The 18,561-nt window shown below is 40.4% G+C and overlaps 1 protein-coding gene and 1 long non-coding RNA gene across 2 annotated transcripts in view; one reads left to right on the top strand and one right to left on the bottom strand.

Annotated features, from left to right (window-relative positions):
• The window catches only part of LOC138968791 (polyunsaturated fatty acid lipoxygenase ALOX8-like), a 65,076-nt gene extending 54,960 nt beyond the window's left edge, over positions 1-10,116 (top strand). Inside the window, exons 16-18 of the mRNA XM_070341435.1 lie at positions 3,937-4,110; positions 4,908-5,074; positions 5,950-10,116. Coding sequence (XP_070197536.1) covers positions 3,937-4,110; positions 4,908-5,074; positions 5,950-6,064 — 456 coding nt within the window. The 3' untranslated portion in view covers positions 6,065-10,116. The remainder of the gene's footprint in view (positions 1-3,936; positions 4,111-4,907; positions 5,075-5,949) is intronic.
• LOC138968794 (uncharacterized) overlaps positions 1-18,561 on the bottom strand; it is a 379,269-nt gene that overhangs the window by 342,233 nt on the left and 18,475 nt on the right. The gene's annotated exons all lie outside the window — the stretch shown is intronic.

Raw genomic sequence — 18,561 nt, 5'->3', positions numbered from 1 at the left:
CCAGACCCATCGCACAAGCATGCGGTAAGCTACATACCGATACCGCCTGGAAAGAAAAACAAGCATACAGTATTAATGACAGTATCAATCAATCAATCAATATGAGGCTTATATCGCGCGTATTCCGTGGGTACAGTTCTAAGCGCAGGGATTTAAAAAAAATTTTTTATGCAATTTATATCGCGCACATATTCAAGGCGCAGGGATTTATTTATGCCGTGTGAGATGGAATTTTTTTTACACAATACATCACGCATTCACATCGGCCAGCAGATCGCAGCCATTTCGGCGCATATCCTACTTTTCACGGCCTATTATTCCAAGTCACACGGGTATTTTGGTGGACATTTTTATCTATGCCTATACAATTTTGCCAGGAAAGACCCTTTTGTCAATGGTGGGATCTTTAACGTGCACACCCCAATGTAGTGTACACAAAGGGACCTCGGTTTTTCATCTCATCCGAAAGACATATAACGTGCGCCACACACAAGACCCTTTTGTCAATGGTGGGATCTTTAACGTGCACACCCCAATGTAGTGTACACTATGGGACCTCGGTGTTTCGTCTCATCCGAAAGACTAGCACCCACCACCTAGGTTAGGAAAGGGGGGAGAAAATTGCTAACGCCCTGACCCAGGGTCGAACTCGCAACCTCTCGCTTCCGAGCGCAAGTGCGTTACCACTCGGCCACCCAGTCCACAGTACACAAAGTGTACAATCAGGATACTTGAAAACATTCCCCATATTGCTTTGCTCAGAATTAGCACATGCGAATACATGAATTGTCTTGAAATAAAAATGAATATCTGACAATTAATTTTCATTTTTTTATTTTATTGTTATTTGTTTTTGCACATCTATGACATAAACCTATTTATAGTATCATGATTACAATTCTAAAAAAAAAATAACTTACTCATTAGCATCCTGTATAGCCCTCCCATACTGCTGGTTGTACCAGTGATAGCATGTCTCCAAGACATAGTGGTCCAAGCACACTGATCTGAAGCCAGGGTGGTTAGTGATGCAGGGTTCCTGCAGGGCAGAGCTGACACAATTCAATGAGTTTTCAAGGACATTTCCAGGACCAAATAAATGCTTTTCAAGGACATGATTTTCCCCAAATTAATGCAAAGCACCGAGCTTACCTTCAGTTTTTCAAGTCTGCAAACTATTAGTCATTCCGTAGTTGTTTCCCTTGCCAACTTCCGGGAAGGGAAGCAACTACGGGTAACAAGTAATAGTTTAGTTCGTCTGCTTTCGTTTTCACTCGATCTTTTATTCTCCCAAAATGTGTGTACTGTATTTGACGAAAAAAAAGGGTGTTGCATTTTTTTTTAAATAAGACAAGCTGCTGACGAAATGTATAGGCAACAATTTGGAAAAATCAAGTACTTTTCAATGACTATTTCACAAAACTCTATTTTCAAGCACTTTTCAAGGCCTGGAAAAGGTTTTCCAATTTTCAAGGAGTTTTCCAGGGTTCAAGGACTCTGTACGAACCCTGGTGATGCAGTCCACCCCTGTGCTTACTGTCAGTGATTCCATTTCTGGAATTTCTTGACAACAGCGGCATTCTCGGATTGAGCCCATGCATGCCTGCACAGTTTGCGCACTGACACCTGCACACACAAAATTTGATACAAGTTTAGTTCAAATTCTCTGCAGTCTACAAACTCACACAAAAAAATTGATCCACTAAGGCAGTAAAACAACTGAAATGGACAAATTCACAACCAATGGTAGTGACCATTAATTTATGTCTAGACAAAACCATAATAAATTGTTATTCCATTGGAACATTGGTATATCCATACGTGTACTGATTTGGCTAGTTTTAGTTTTGGAGACTGCTACTAGCAATGATTGAGTGGGCATACTGACTACTCAGTAGGATGATGTTTTGACTAAAATTATAATCAGGAATGCGCATCACTTTCTGGCATGCATGAATTGCATCAAGGGTAAAAGAAGACATCGCACAAACTTTACAAATTACTGACTGCAAAACAAGCTCTACCAGAATCGATTCTATAATAGGAATATATACGAGGAAGAGTCTCACAATCACTGAATCAGTGGTAGTTTCTTACCAGTTGGTGGACATCAAACGATCGAGAGACTCGCTAACATCGTCTCTGGCGGGTGTTTCCTCAACCTCAGCATCGGACAGCTCAGGTTCAAACTGGTATGGTTGAAGATCGTGTTCATTCAAAACCTCAAAATCACTACTGTAGCACGATAGTTCCAGTGAAGAAACGCTGCTTGTTTCACTGTTTTCTTCATGGTCTGCCATTGCCAATACAGCTGCTGACGTCACTGCAAGGGGAGATCAGCTATGGCTGCGTTTTAGATTCTTACTTCCCTTACCCTTAATTGCAGGTATGAAAACCCACTTTCATTGATCGATATCTATTAAACCAAAGGACTTTGCTTGCCAATATTTTGCATCTGGTACTATTTAGTAATGTTCTCTCAGCAGAATTTTTTTGACCGAGCAATGTGGTTGACCTTTAAAAGCCACATACAAATCACTGTAATGGCTATCTAGCACACGTAAACCACACAGTAGTTATCGTGGTTCATTCAACCCCCGAGCCATCGGGGCCCGTGTGACCAACTTTATTCATACATGACCTATTGAGCTGCTTGCAGTTTCAAAGCGATGCTACATCTGCAATAGCACTTTATTGTGTACCTCTGAACCTAACATGCAACAGACGACTGAGAATGACACAAACTTTGCAGCGGCGGTTGACTTCAAATAAACTAGCGATATGCAGAAAATTCGTCTGCTTGGGCAATAGTAAGATATGTAGCACATGAGATGTGATTTTAGCCCTGCCGTGGCAGTGCGTTTTAAAGCGCAATACTCATTCCAAAAAAGGGAAAATTGCATGGTTTTCGGTAGCCTACTTCCCCGCCTGAACATACTCAATCCACTCGCAATAAACTCAATGTTCTGTGTTTTGTAAAGGGCGCAACGCACAGAACAGCCAGGCACGGCCATTTTTCGTTAAAAAGACGTTGTTTGCCACCTTGCTCTTGTTTTGTATCATGCGCGCGTGTTATCTCAAAACCGGCCCCAAAAGTATGCTTCCCTATTAAGAAGAATGTTAGAGGCGCTAATTACTACCTTTTATTTAATATTTGCTTTATGAAAAGCGGTCAACAATCACGTATTCGTTTTTAGTAAACCCTTATTTTGCAACCCAGGGCAATATCTGTCGTCAACCAAAGGGAGATAATTCACAAATTGAACATTGTTTTTGGATAGAGCACTTAATAACCTTTACATTGCTATATAATATGCCGTGACTTTTTTATGTTGTGAACATTTCCAACTTGTGTAAAATCAGAGGCAAAATTCTTGATAATTGGTAGACTCTAAGAAAGCGTTCTAAAGAAGGACTGTCAAAAGAAAAATGCATCAGCATTCCTGGCCAAATGTGAACAAAAAACTTTAATTTCCAGTTCTGATTCACCTGTCTTTTTCGCAGAATAAATTGTGTATGAAACTAATCCGGATTCCCTACAGCGCAATATGAAAAGCAAAATCATTAACGACAAATGTCAGATAATTTCACAAGAAAAGTTAAGTTTATACAGGTTCAAGTGTAATGGCACGACCTAAATTGCATTCTCAACAATGTTGGGTTTAAAATCGAACAAACGAAGCTTAATGATCAAACGAACAGTACGCCCGCAAAGCTTTTTTTTAAATCTAGTTGGTGTGAATTTCGCACAAGCCTTGCTTCGTTGCATACCAAAAGCATCTATGTGCTGTTAATTTTCCATACAATTTACAAGAAACTTCTTCTTCTACGTTCCCGGTTAACAAGAAACGAAATGCTAATTCCCAATAACTATTGGACCAGCTGTATCTCAATAGGCCCATGCAATCATCGAACAACTACTTCTCTGTGTGACAGGGTGTGCCCGGCAATGGTCAGCTGGACAGTGTGGATGAACTGATCACCATTCTGACCAGCATCATCTACACGTGCAGTGCTGGTCACGCTGCCGCCAACTTCGCCCAGTATGACGAGTACGGGTATCCCCTCAACTACCCTGGACTTCTCAAGGGAAAGCCGCCCAAGACAAAAGTGAGTGCGAGAGAAAGAAAGAGAGAGAGAATGGCTTATTTGATTGAGACAACGATACCTTCTCGCAAAGGGGGGATGCGGGGAACAGCAGGTGTCCACGTTAAGGAAATGTATGCGAGAGAGAGAGACGTAAGACATTTTATTGATTAACCACAAGGTTCATTTCAAGGGGGTGCGGGTGGGGAGGGGGGAATCCGTCATACGGGTCAGATATTTCTATTAATGGACAATCGAAAAGCTCTCTCTCCCCCCCCCCCCCCCTCTCTCTGTCCATCAGACATAAAAGAAAATTGGTTTCTTTAATTTGAGCAATATTTGACATCACAGGTCCTCAAATTGCGTTTTTTGACGGCATGACTCACGTTCAGCCGTTTAAATGGTGACTAAAACTGAACGATATTTAATGATGAGATTTCTTGAAACACAATTTGATTCTGAGTATTACTGTTAATGTGCATGCATGTATGTGTGTGCTCTTTGATGAGTATTTTCGTTTATATTGGTGTTGTGTTTTGATTGTAAAGCGCTTTGAGCTGTGGAGAAGCGCTCTATAAATGTTCCATTATTTAAAGGGCCGGGGGTGATATTTCTAAATTCTATGGAGGAATCTCATTTTTCTTTTCGTTCGCGTCTATTGAGGGATCTTAAAACGAGGCGAGGGCATGCCGAAAGGGAGTTGTGTAAGCATTTGCTTTTCTTGTTTCCAATTCTAAGAAATGAATTACCACTAGTTCAGTTTGCCCTCGTTCCAAATTCGATTTGGGAAATACAATCTACAGGTTTATTTCTGATTACAGACAGGACATTCAGAAAACGACCTTGTTCAGGCAATGCCGCGTGTTGCCACCGTACTGCAAACCATGGCTGTCACCAAGGTTCTGAGCACCAAAGACACAAAATCGCTTGGGGACTTTGAGGAAGTACCTACCATCACCGATGCAAGAGCACTCCTCATTGTCCAGAAGTAAGTCTATGTATTGACAAACCGCGCAAGCAGCCAGGATCCAAGCCAGGGTTCTGTTTCATTATACAAAGTATTTATGAATGTATTATCAGTACAACCCGGGCCCGTGCGCAACTATTTTAAAACTGTTCATTCCTCAGCAAAAACAGCGATACATCAAAGCCGCTTTTCTTGGCTATTGCCTATAGATTGCCTATCCAGTGAAGGTAAGTTTGTATGGCCTATTTGTTGGTAACGTTAGGCCATACCGACTGACGCAGGTGTCAACAACATTGGTGGTCGAACACGAGAGGTTCTGGTGTGAGTTTTGAGGGGTTGCTTGACAGAAGGCGCTGCATGACTATCAGCATTAATTGGTTTCTAAGCTGTCAGGTCATGTTTACATACCAGACGTAATTGAAGTATTCGTTCACCTGTTTCTGTCGGAATAGCTTGACATCAAAAACACGCAAGTTAGGTTTATTAATTTACCTACACTGAATAATGATGTGGTGGATAGATAATTGTACCGCATGCAAAAAGTGCTGAATGTTACCTATTTTGAATCTTTGACGATATATTATTTGAATTGAGGCCTTCTCTGTTAAACATAGTGGCTTCACAGAGGTCCATTTATTTATGGACATAATGTCTACCATGATCGGGTTACAACAACAAAATCGGCCATGATTACTGCGGTCACTTCACTTAAAAAAACAAATTTAACATGGTTTTATTTCTTTTTGGTTTGTATCTTTCTTGTCCTTTTGAACTGCTTTTGTGACACCTACACAAGATATTTTACGTTCCTCAGTATGAATCTGAATTTGAATATGTTACGCTACATAGCTCCAGTTTCCCTGCAGTGATATAATCAAGGTGAACTTCTTTCCTAGTTTCAGAAAGAACCTGGCCAAAGTGAGCAAGGACATTGAAGAAGACAACTTTAATCGCAAATATCCATTCTCACATGTGGACCCCTATGTCGTGCCCAACGCCATCAGCATCTGAGGCAGTGAAAACCTGTCAGTAGTGGTGATGTGGTGGGGAGAGGGTCGAGGGATGTACACTCTTCGTGAAGCAAAGACATCTGTACCATACGGTCAATACACTTGGTTAACAAAAAATACACAAAAGCACTAGACTCTCGTAAAATGAATGCAAATGCGAGCAATCGAGATGCTGGATAACACAGAGAGGGAACCGGGGTTCAGAGGAAAAGTTAAGGAAAAGTAAAATAAACATCATTGAACCTCAGCTGAAATAAGAACCTTGACTTGATGATGCCTTGTAAAAGGTCTAACAAATATAAAATGACTGTGTCATGTTTTCACAAAAGTGGCAACATGGCGGTGCATGATGCTACTCATGATGTTGGTTACATGGTATCCGGTTCACATCATTTTCCTAGAGAGTGTCTGTGCTGTGAGTCAATTTGTATGTCTTTGGGGCTAGAATTATTCTGGTACAAACAATTTTTGAAAATCTAAATTAATATGATCTGTACCCTTATGCCCAAAATGGAAAATTAACAGATCACAGAGTGAAAAAGTGGAAAGAAAGTGACAGAACCCCCTTCCAATCACATTGTTACCAAGTATCTGGAATGGTCACAAATACTGAGTGTTGTTGTTGTTGTTGTTGATGATGATGATGTTGCTGTTGTTAATGAAATTGGTGGTGGTGGTGGGGTCTGTTATTGTGTTTTTGTTTTGTTTTGTTTTTGCTTTGAACTCTGTTTTATTTTCTGAGGATCGTGAAGATCTTCAAGTGCTGTGGCCAGGATGTGAAGCATTGCGAGTTTGTTAAAATGTCGAGGGACCTGCCTCGCAAGTGACTTTTTCAATTTGTTTCAAACATTATGTTCATTTACTTGTTGACTGCTGGATAAAAATGCAGCATTATACCGCCTCCAAACTAAGCATTGCAGTAGATAAGTTTTTGGAGTCTGCTTCCAAGCAAAAAAGCTTAACATTGATGGCTGTAGATCCCGTTGATGTGTGTCTAAGTACAAAGCCGCCATTGACACGGTTAAATACCTTGCTTGTAGATCATAGTCGGGTAGACCATGGCGTGCTTGTGGTTAATATTAAGCTTACCCTGTAGTGGTTATCTTATTTCATGTCCAAAGCTTAACAACACGGCAAACGTTATAAGGGAAATGAAATTGAACATGAACAATGTCGGATCCGCTGCCTTCATCACTCATAAGTGATTTAGGCCCAATTAAGCTAAAGAACACAAATTATAAATGTCACTTAACTTACCCCAAAAGTTTTATCTTGAGTTTGATTTGAATGTTTTGTCTCAGTATTTTGGACAGTCTTCACTAAAACCGAGTCTGGGTTTGATACAGAATATACACCATGTGAGTTTTAAGGTAGAATATAGTGAACCTAAGTATAATATAAGATGCACGCAATATTATTTTGTAACTATTGAACTACCTATTTTGCTTTAATGTAATCAGAGTGATATTTTCTTCTCGTGTTTTGGTTGTTGTTTGCTATCTCTTTTGTCTAATTTTACTGATTATTTACAATGCTATTGGATTGGCAGTGCTCGCTCTGATTTCAATTCATTTTGTATAAAAGATAATATGCTGCTTTGGTGTGTTTTTGCTGATTTGCACCACGACGACTATGTATGCGGATTACTTTTTTGGAGTCTGTGTTTATTTTGTTTTGTTTTGAAAGTTCTTTTTACAATGCACACAACCTCCTTTGTTCTTAAAAGGTTATCCAAACCGATCAGCAACCAAATGATTTGTCTAACGTTTGAATATGTCATGTGTCCAGTTTACTATCGTGCTTGAACATATGTATACATTCAAATGTCTTACTATGTAGAGCGATGGTCTGTATGAAGGGTCAACCGACAACGGCAACCCAGAGGGATTTTTCTAGCTCCATTTTTTCTCAATATACTTGATTTTATCATGTTTGAGCTATGAGCTGTTGCAACCAAGAGAGACTTTTCTAGCTCCATTTTGTTCTCATGTACTTGATTTTATCATGTTTAAGCTATGGTAGAGTTACCTTTTCTTGCAAAACCTCGTAAACACATTGTAGGGGTGTGAAGCATTGCGATTTTGTTAAAATGTCAAGGGACCTGCCTCGCAAGTGACTTTTTCAATTCGTTTCAAACGTTATGTTCATTTACTTGTTGACTGCTGGATAAAAATGCAGCATTATACCGCCTCCAAACTAAAGAATTGCAGAAGACAAGTGTTTGGAATCTGCTACCAAGCACAAACGCATAACATTGATGGCTGCAGTGTAGATGCCGTTGATGTGTGTCTAAGTACAAAGCCGCCATTGACACGGTTAATTACCTTGCTTGTAGATCATAGTCGGGGAGACCACGGCGTGCATGTGGTAAATATGCTTGCCCTGTAGAGGTTATCTTATTTCATTTTCAAAGTTAAACAACACGGCAAACGTTATAAGGGAAATGAAATTGAACATGAACAATGTCGTATCCGCTGCCTTCATCACTCATAAGTGATTTAGGCCCAATTAAGCTAAAGAACACAAATTGTAAATGTCACTTAACTTACCCCAAAAGTTGTATCTTGAGTTTGATTTGCACTGTTCGTCTCAGTATTTTAAACAGTCTTCATTAAAACCGAATCTGGGTTTGATACAGAGCATACACCATGTGAGTTTTAAGATAGAATAAAGTGAACCTAAGTATAATATAAGATGCACACAATATTATTTTGTTTCTATTGAACTACCTATTTTGCTTTAATGTAATCAGAGTGATATTTTCTTATCGTGTTTTGGTTGTTGTTTTCTATCTCTTTTGTCTGATTTTACTGATTATTTACAATGCTATTGGACTGGCAGTGCTCGCTCTGATTCAAATTTATTTTATAACAGATATACTAGGTGTGTTTTTGCTGATTTGCGTCACGGCGATTTTGCATACGGATTAGTCTTTTGGATCTGTGTTTATTTTGTTTCGTTTTGAGAGTTCATTTTACTATGTACACAACCTCCTTTGTTCTTAAAATGTAATCCAAATCGATCACCAACCAAACACATTCTCTAACGTTTGAAGTTGTCATCTATCGTGCTTGAACGTATGTATACATTCAAATGTCTTATCATGAATATGATGTACCATTCAAATGTCTTATTATGATGTAGAGGGATTGTCTTTATGAAAGGTCAACCACAACCTTGAGGGACTTTTCTAGCTTCATTTTTTTCTCTCATATATTATGTATACTTGATTTTAATATGATTGAATTGTGTTTTTATGAAGTGAAATGTAACAGGTCAAATTCTACACTTGTCGATGCCACTATTCTAATATGTATTGAACATTTCGTATCTTTGTCTCCGTCGTAAAAGAAAAGGCTCCGAGCTTAGGTATGTCAGATCTTTGCTTGCTACAATGCCTTCCAAGGGCTCCAAACAGAGAAGGTACATTTTTGGCGTAAGTTTACGATGTTTCTGAGGATACGGAACAAACGTCAGCAAATATTCAGAAGGCTCTCCTGAAAAGTTTGCCCAGAACGAATTCCGAAAATAACTCCGTCGGGTGTGTATGGGTTATGGGAGAGTGACCTTTTCTTGCAAAACCTCGTACAAACATTTGAGGGGCCAATCACTAGCGAAGGGTGTGTCAGAAACACGTGAAAACACACCGGCATAGTAACCCCGAACTGACAGGATTATATTTCTGTTTCAACCACAAGACTCGGTGGGAAAAGGGAGATTAACTGGGGCAACAAATAGTTTTTGGATTATTACACTGATTGCACAGATGTTGGTGTCGGGCCTTGTCGGAGTAACACGAAGGCAAAATAGCCAATTTCTAAACAAAAAATTAACAATGCTTTAGCAAACATGCATGTGTGGTGAGCGATATATATAACCCTCCTTTTGATTTGACAACAGTTGCTAAAAGGCCATAAACTCATTGTTTGTGTCTGTGCATTTGTAAAATGTCTTGGTTTTTTTTTAAACTATTTATTTCCTTGCTCTTTTAGTTCTGCTTTTTTTTCAAAATGCTTCTTCTCTCTGTTGTAATAAAGTGTGTATCACAATTAATTGGAAGTGTGGGTTTTCTATTCCTCTCTCCCTCCCTCCCTCCCTCCCTCCATCCGCCCTCTCTGTCTCTGTCTCTGTCTGTCTCTCTGTCTCTGTCTCTCTCTCTCTCTCAGTCTCTCTCTGTCTCTCTCTCTAGCCGACTCCCCTCTCTCTCGCTCTCTCTCTCTCTCTCTCTCTCTCTCTCTCTCTCTCTCTCTCTCTCTCTCCCTCCCTCTCTCTTCGTGTGTGCATAGCAAGGATAGCAAGAAGGACGCACAAGAAAAGTAATTGTGAAGATTTCAATAAACTACTCGATGAGAATCATATTCTTTACATAAAAACTCGACTACAAATGAGGACCTTGAATCGCAGGCGCATAGGCACTCGAAAGCGATATTCCAAGCCTGCTAGAAAACGACACCCCGCAATTTAAAAAAAACCCACCTTTTTGCTTGGCACGGTACAGTACTCAACAAACAAACAAAAATCCTAACATTCATACTGTCTATGCTGTTAAATGCAAAAACTTTACTACGAGGCACATTTTTTTGGAGTCAAACATTTCTTTTACTGAGGTCATAAGACCGCCGCTCAAATGAAGGTTTCCGCCAAAAAGACCTGACACAAACGTGAGATAGCAGTTAAATAATCCACCAAAACTCAGAAAATGCTCAACTCGGCAATTACTCCATCCGGAAAAACAGGATAGGGCCTAAGGGAGTGTTGGAGACAGGTATACCGGTCTAATTGCAAGGGAGACAACTCTTTACTCACAAAATGTTCAACTCCCTTCAGGGTTACGTTTCTTAGCACGGCACATCAAAGGTCATTTTTTGTGTCGTTTGTGTGTGTGTGTGTGTGTGTATGTGTGTGTGTGTGTGTGTGTGTGTGTGTGTGTCCGTGTGCGTGTGTGTGTGTGTGTGTATATATATATATATGTGTGTGTGTGTTTGTGTGTTTGTGAGTGTGTGTATGTGTCTGTGTGTGTGTGTGCGTGTGTGTGTGTGTGCGTGTCCGCGTGCGTGTGTGTGTGTGTGTGTGTGTGTGTGTGTGTCCGCGTGCGTGTGTGTGTGTGTGTTTGTGTGTGTGTGTGTGTTTGTGTGTGTGTGTGTGTTCGGAAGGAGAAAGGAAAGCGGACGTATTTCAGCCGTGCATTCCCTCGACTAAATGGCTAATCCCGCTTAAGCGTTCTTGTTATTTCTCTCTTCTGATTTGCTTTATTTTGCAGCAAACCAAATTCTTCTTTGACATATTATCACCGTACAATATCGATGGCTATCCATAAGTTACACACGAGGCGTCTGAACGTTACATTTCTGCTTTTATAATAAACATATGTATGCCTGAGCGTCTGTGTGTGAACTTGCTGTTTGATCATTGATTGACTGATTTGTTTTGGTAGGAAGAGCATCAGTGTTGAAGTTTACATATGCCTCAGCGTCTGTGTGTGAATCTAATTAACTAGCCGCGTCAGTCTTCGCGTCTTTATTATGTTGAACACATTGGTTCAGTTTCCTTCGAAGTAAAAACAAGTCGCGTAAGTCGCGTAAGGCGAAATTACTACATTTAGTCAGGCTGTGGAACTCACCGAATGAAACTGAACGCACTGCATTTTTTCAAAATGACCGTAGTCCACCGCTTGTGCAACACGGAGTGAAACTGACGAGCCTGTTCAGCGCGGTAGTGGTTTCGCTGTGCTGCATAGCACGCTTTTCTGTACCTCTCTTCGTTTGAACTTTCTGAGCGCGTTTTTAATCCAAACATATCATATCTATATGTTTTTGGAATCAGGAACCGACAAGGAATAAGATGAAATTGTTTTTAAATCGATTTCGGAAATTTGATTTTGATCATAATTTTTATATTCTTAATTTTCAGACCTTTTTTTTAATCCGAATATAACATATGTATATGTTTTTGGAATCAGAAAATGATGAAAAATAAGATGAACGTAAATTTGGATCGTTTTATAAAAAAATAATTTTAATTACAATTTTCATATTTTTAATTACCAAAGTCATTAATTAATTTTTAAGCCACCAAGCTGAAATGCAATACCAAAGTCCGGCCTTTGTCGAAGATTGCTTGGCCAAAATTTCAATCAATTTCATTGAAAAATGAGGGTGTGACAGTGCCGCCTCAACTTTTACAAAAAGCCGGATATGACGTCATAAAAGACATTTATCAAAAAAAAAGAAAAAAACATCCGGGGATATCATACCCAGGAACTCTCATGTCAAATTTCATAGTTTACTCTGAATCGCTCTACACACACGCACACGCACATACACACACACACACACACACACACACACACACACACACACACGCACACACACACACATACACCACGACCCTCGTCTCGATTCCCCCTCTATGTTAAAACATTTAGTCAAAACTTGACTAAATGTAAAAAGAACATTCAAACAAGCAGACACTAAGAAGACAATATATTGCACTTTTACAAATCAGTATGATCAACCGACCGTGTGTCTTCTGCACTAACAGAACACAGTTAATAGACACCTGCTTGGCGGGTAGGGGAGGGGGTGGGCTCTAACTCCTATGGCGTATACGAAGCACGAAGAGCTAAGCTAACCCCCTAAGCCATGCTGTCGCCAGAGGCTGTCGCCAAGCACGCCACCAAAAACTGAGCTGCGCATGCGCGCTCGGCGGCGACGCACGCGCTGTTGACATCGGCGCGAAACAAAAAGAGTGTCGTCTGCACGCTTCCAGACAGGTTGGATACACACAATGACAGCCTGCCGTGCCTTTGTACTGCGCCTGGCACAGTGATGGAGCAGCCTTGATCCAGGCTCGACACGGTTGACTTTCGATCGGTTAAATGTGATCAGAAAGGCAAAGTGCACGTGTAATGAGATTTCTGTGTCACGCCGGGTGTTTTTCTCCTGCTGCCATCCGCATCACTGATTCAGTGTGTTATTTTGAGGTGTAGCCAATGTGTCAGTTTCATTTTTTGGAAATGTCAGAACGAAATTGCGGATAACGAAAAAAACGATTTTTGATCTAGAGACAACAGAACGCAGACGGTCTAAATCAACGAAAAGTGTTTTGCAAAGTTTGTAAAGGATCCCAGTGGATCTGGATACGTGATGGTGATTCAGTGAAAGTTGGCTGTAAGGTAAGACAAAGAAAATATACTTTTTTTTACCGAACGTTGAAACAGCTGATCGCTGTGTTGCAATGAAAGTATTATAGATGCTCATCATTCTTGTTTTATTCACATTCTTTGTTGGAAAAATTCCTACCTGAGTACGACTAGAGAGTATGATGATAACTTTTACAGAAAATGAAATAAGTTCAGGCATTTCCATGAAAATTATTACGTAACGATGACAATGATGATGACACGATGATGATGAAAGTAACGTCTATGGTGATTTGGAGAGTAACGGGACATGTATGTGTGTGGTGTGAGTGTGTGTGTGTGTGTGTACATGATGTACCGAGGTTGTAATCTCTTCTACCGTTGGCACCTCCCGCCCCCACGTATAACACACACACACAAACACACACACACACACTCACACAGACAAACACACGCACGCACTCACGCACACACACACACTCACTCACGCGCACACACACACACACACACACACACACACACACGCACACACACACACACATACACACACTGGCACACATACACACAATCACACACACACACACAAACACACACACACAGGCACACATACACACAATCACCCACCCGTACCCACCCACCCACACACACACACACACACACACACCACACACACACACACGCGCGCGCGCGAACATACAGACACACGTACAAGTCATAAATGAATATCGATGAGCATGTTGGATTGATGCTTTCGATTTTATTTATGGGCCTACTCTTTAATTAGCCGTAGTCGTAGATGCGTCTCTTTCCTTGACTGAAATAAAAAGGTAAGTTAAATACACTGCTTGGAAACAAATCAAAACAGCCAGTGAAGTATTGATTTTATTAAACTTCAGACAAGTCTCAGCTGGCATCGTATACGGGTAGATCACGTGACTCGATTTTCTCAGTTATGCATTTTTAATGAACATGGGAAATCCCAGAAACGGTTTGCTTTCTCGTGACACACACTGTTAGCTTATAGGGTCCACGGATGAATGGATGACTAATGACCTACCTATACTTACTGCAGAGAGTGGAAACGTGTGTCAGTACTACTAACATCATATGCATGATGCATGCACGCACGTACGCGAGCACGCACACATAAACACACACACAGACGCTTTGGCATGCGACGGTGTATTTGTAATAACATAACGGGGTGTTATTTACCACAGTTTCATAGTGTTACGCGTGTTTTTTCTCGCTTGCTTCCCTTTCCTGATTATCTCGGTTCTGACTGTTAACAAAGGTTTACCACAGTAGAATGTTCAAGCATAATGTGATGCAAGTTTCCTGCAAATGCATGGTGGCAAACGCCATGAAAGATTTACCATTAGGCAAAAAAAAAAAAATTGTCTGTTTAGGGTAACATGACCAAAAAAAGTAGGGTCGGTAGGTAGGTAGGTTTTTTTGTTTTTGTTTTTTTTTTGTTTTTTTGTTGTTGTTGTAAATGCTATGTTGGCTGTACATTCACTTCTTATATTTGATGAATACATGTTTCAAAACTAACGTATAAATAAAACAGAGAGAAAGGGAGAGAAAGAAACGCCAAATGTCTCTTTTTAGCATTTTTACCTCTTTTTTTTTTTTTTTTTTTTTGAAATCAAAAAAAAGTTTTTGGGTCGGCGCCAAATCGATAGGGTCGGTCGGGTTACCCTAAACAGACAATTTTTTTTTTGTGGCCTTAATGAATAGTTAGATCAGACATCGCAGATGCTAGCATGCCATCGTTACTTGATACTAAGAATAAAGGTGCGTTAATTATTGATTTGATGCCGATGGAGTTTCAGGAGCAAGCCAAATTATGCAGAAGTATATGTGGGTAGGTTGACAGGTGTGCGAGGTGGGTAGGGGTCCCTTTCTCCTATTTGTTCGTTTCTCTGTTTGATAGCCTGTGAATTGGCTAGTTCAAATACTAGAAAGGGATCGATGGCACCTACTCTCCTTTGCTCCTCTCTCTCTCCCTTCTCTCGTCTGTCTGTCTATCTGCCTCTGTCTTTCTGGTCTTACGATCTGTCTGTCTGGCTCAGCTCTGTCTGTGTCTGTCTGTCTCCTCCCCCTCTCTCCCTCTCTCCCTCTCTCTCTCTCTCTCTCTCTCTCTCTCTCTCTCTCTCTCTCTCTCAGGCCCAGCCTTAAATCTAATCCTTGCAAAATTTCAATTCATTTCAGTTCAATTCATTTCAGTTCAACTCTCTCTCTCTCTCTCTCTCTCTCTCTCTCTCTCTCTCTCTCTCTCTCTCTCTCTCTCTCTCTCTCTCTCTCTCTCTCTCTCTCTCTCTGCGGTTCCAGAGAATTCCCCACGGTAGTTCCAGAATGCACACTATAACCCAAATAGCCTCCGGATCAGCGAAGCGGGGAAGCAGCCATGTGGAAACTCACCTTTTGTTGTCGTCTGCTCACCTCCAAGATCAATAACACGCACGGGTCGATTGTCTCCCTGAAGGCACGTGCAAACGGGAACACACCACTCAGTCAAAACCGCTCTAATCAAATTAGACTGTGCAGTGTGTTGCACAGTGGTGTGACACTTGGCAGTGAAAACAAGCATACATGTCAGAAATAAGATTGTATGTCACACGCATTCCTTCTTTGCCACTACTAAAGCAAACCTGTGCAGGATTGTATGTTACACGCTTTGATGCCGAAATCAATTATTTTGATTATGCATTTCATTCTGAAAAATGTTACCTTCACATACATTCAGTCACTACCTTAAACACTTATGTTTTCAGTATTCATTGCAAGTGATCACGAAAGTAGAAAAATGGGTATCAAAGTGTTGTTACATTTTGTTGTGCATTCTGAATAGTGTGCCAACAGGCCTTGGTCAGTCAATCACGTTTTATCTGTGTACTTCGTGTTTGACGGAAAAAGAATAACACCAACCCCGTTCTCCTGTATGTAACTGAAAGCCACATTTTCTTCTTCATTCAATTTCTGTTTTCAAAAGCTTCGTCAACTTTCCACTTACACGACAAGCTCCCTTTAACAAGGTTCAATTAAAGGCTGCCATATTCGTAGCGTTCATTAATTAATTCATATTGTTTACATGTGCCAATAATGTTATAAAACTGTACCTAAGGGGATATAATAACGATTGGCTGTAGCTTTCCAACACAGAAAAAATTATTTCAGTATTGCAAAGTGGTGTTGATAGTGTCGAATGTAAACAGAACAGTCTCAAACGCCATCTTTGGTGTACGAAACGTCACGAAGTGACGTCAACGGTCTAAAAACAGCCCAAGTCCAGTATAACTGTTGCTAAACAATGCAATAAAGAATTAATTATTTCTCGTAATTGCATGGTAAGGACTTCAAACCTAAAACTTTGCAGGAAGCTTAATTTATACATCCCCGCAACGATGGGAAAAGCCCTGGAAGTAATTAAACTAATTAAATAGGACTATGTCAGCCTTTAAGAACCCTGAATACGAAAGGTCAAAACAAAACAATAGGTACTACTTTCACTATTGTCGTCTGCAACGAAAACCGAAAATGGCGAAACGCTTTGCTACGTACACAGAGGACGAAATTTCAAAGAAAAGATCGAACCTATGACTAGGAAAAGTTGCATAGACAGTTCCGTGCGGATCTCACCACGTATCAACGTACATCCGATGCTCAGGACCTACAGATAGGTGACGCTTTGGCGATTGAGGCTTCGTCTTCAGCTCTAACACGCACGCAGACAGTCAGGCAGGTCTAATCACAGGCGGAAGGTATCGTCCACTGGACTACTACTATCACAGAAAGACTACAAGGTCTGTCACTCACCTTCGAGTCTTCTGTGTTCTTGGAGTCGCTTCCTGGGGAAAAATATTGTTCAAGACGGTTTGCCTCTTCCTACAGTCTGTGTAAGGTCAAATAAATACAGTTGAATGATTGTTTGAACTGTATGTACCTTTAATTTTCAGCTTCCGTCCGCTGCAGGTTGTTTTTAACCATCATTTGGACGAATCTTCGTTTGCGAGCCGCTAATATCCACTTTGCGTCAAATCATGCATCCGCACCGAATATGCATACCAGCGCTCATTGGTTAATAACAGGATATTCGATGGCACGGGGGAAGGGGGGGGGGGTTAAACTTGGTAGTACAAATCAACGTTTTTATACAGTCAAAACCGCTCTTTTATGAAATGAGATTGTGTGTGTGTGTGTGTGTGTGTGTGTGTGTGTGTGTGTGTGTGTGTGTGTGTGTGTGTGTGTGTTTGTGTGTGTGTGTATGGAGATTGGATTTTGGTTAAAATCACGTGTGGTTTCTTGCCTTTTGGTGATTTTTTTCTGCTGCGTTATTTAATAGCCATGTTAATAATTATGTGGGATTAAGGAGATTTTCTCTCAGTAGGGAAATCATTTTAAATGTAATGGCATAACGGTGAATGATTCGTAGGAAAACAAACGAACAGTCGACCTTCTTACAAATAGTCATCGTCGTTGCTTTCTTCCTTCACCGAATTACTTCTACCTACTATCACTAATACGCTGGCTTGCTCAACTGATTTCCTGTTTGTTACCAGTCTATACGACCTACGTAACATCTCATTGTATCGAACTCCTCATAATATGTTAGTTTTGCTTCTGATGAATTCTTGAGCTTTGCAGGAAAAGCTGTTTTCTGAATAAAAAAGAAAACGTTAAAAGCGTATCATCAATTCATGTCCCTAAAAGGAAAATTTCCTATGAGGACGTTAAGGACCCCTGGTTCAGTTCAGTTCAGTTCAGTTCAATGAATGTTATTCGTAACGCCATTATGAATTAAATACTTATGCCCCTGGGACATAAAACTACACTGAACAACTGTATCAATGGGAATTTCCCGGCGTAAGACTGCGACAGTATTTTTGTGTGGTCTGAGACTGTCAGGTGGATGATTAATTATTGATGCTACTGGGGCTGAGTGGGAGTGTTCTGGTAGAGTCCAAGTAAGCCGCTGAACCTCTCAGATGTGTGTTAGCAAGCGTACACCAGGTAATTCCGTTGTGCCGGTTGAATGCGAACATTGAATGATTTTAAGTGTGTCGTAAAAGCATGCATGGTGTTCTTTCATTTTATGTTAACGAAAGGTTTGATCCCTTATTTTTGCATTGCTTAAAAACTACTTGAGGATGTAGGGGGTATGCAATCTTTTTCTTAAACCCCAAAGGTTTTATCTAAAAAAAAAATTACAAATGTAATTATTGCACATTCTATTTCATTTATAGTATTACATTTAACAAGTGGCTGTCCATTGTTTTTGTAGGAAGCGGCCCATCGCACAATTCATGTTGAGGGCTACCGGTCTCTGCCTCTAGTTTTTTGACCTCGCACTGGTT

This window comes from Littorina saxatilis, linkage group LG6 (genome assembly GCF_037325665.1).
Source record: "Littorina saxatilis isolate snail1 linkage group LG6, US_GU_Lsax_2.0, whole genome shotgun sequence".
In the NCBI taxonomy this organism is placed as follows: Eukaryota; Metazoa; Mollusca; class Gastropoda; order Littorinimorpha; family Littorinidae; genus Littorina; species Littorina saxatilis.
This window is presented reverse-complemented; position numbering and strand designations above follow the sequence as displayed.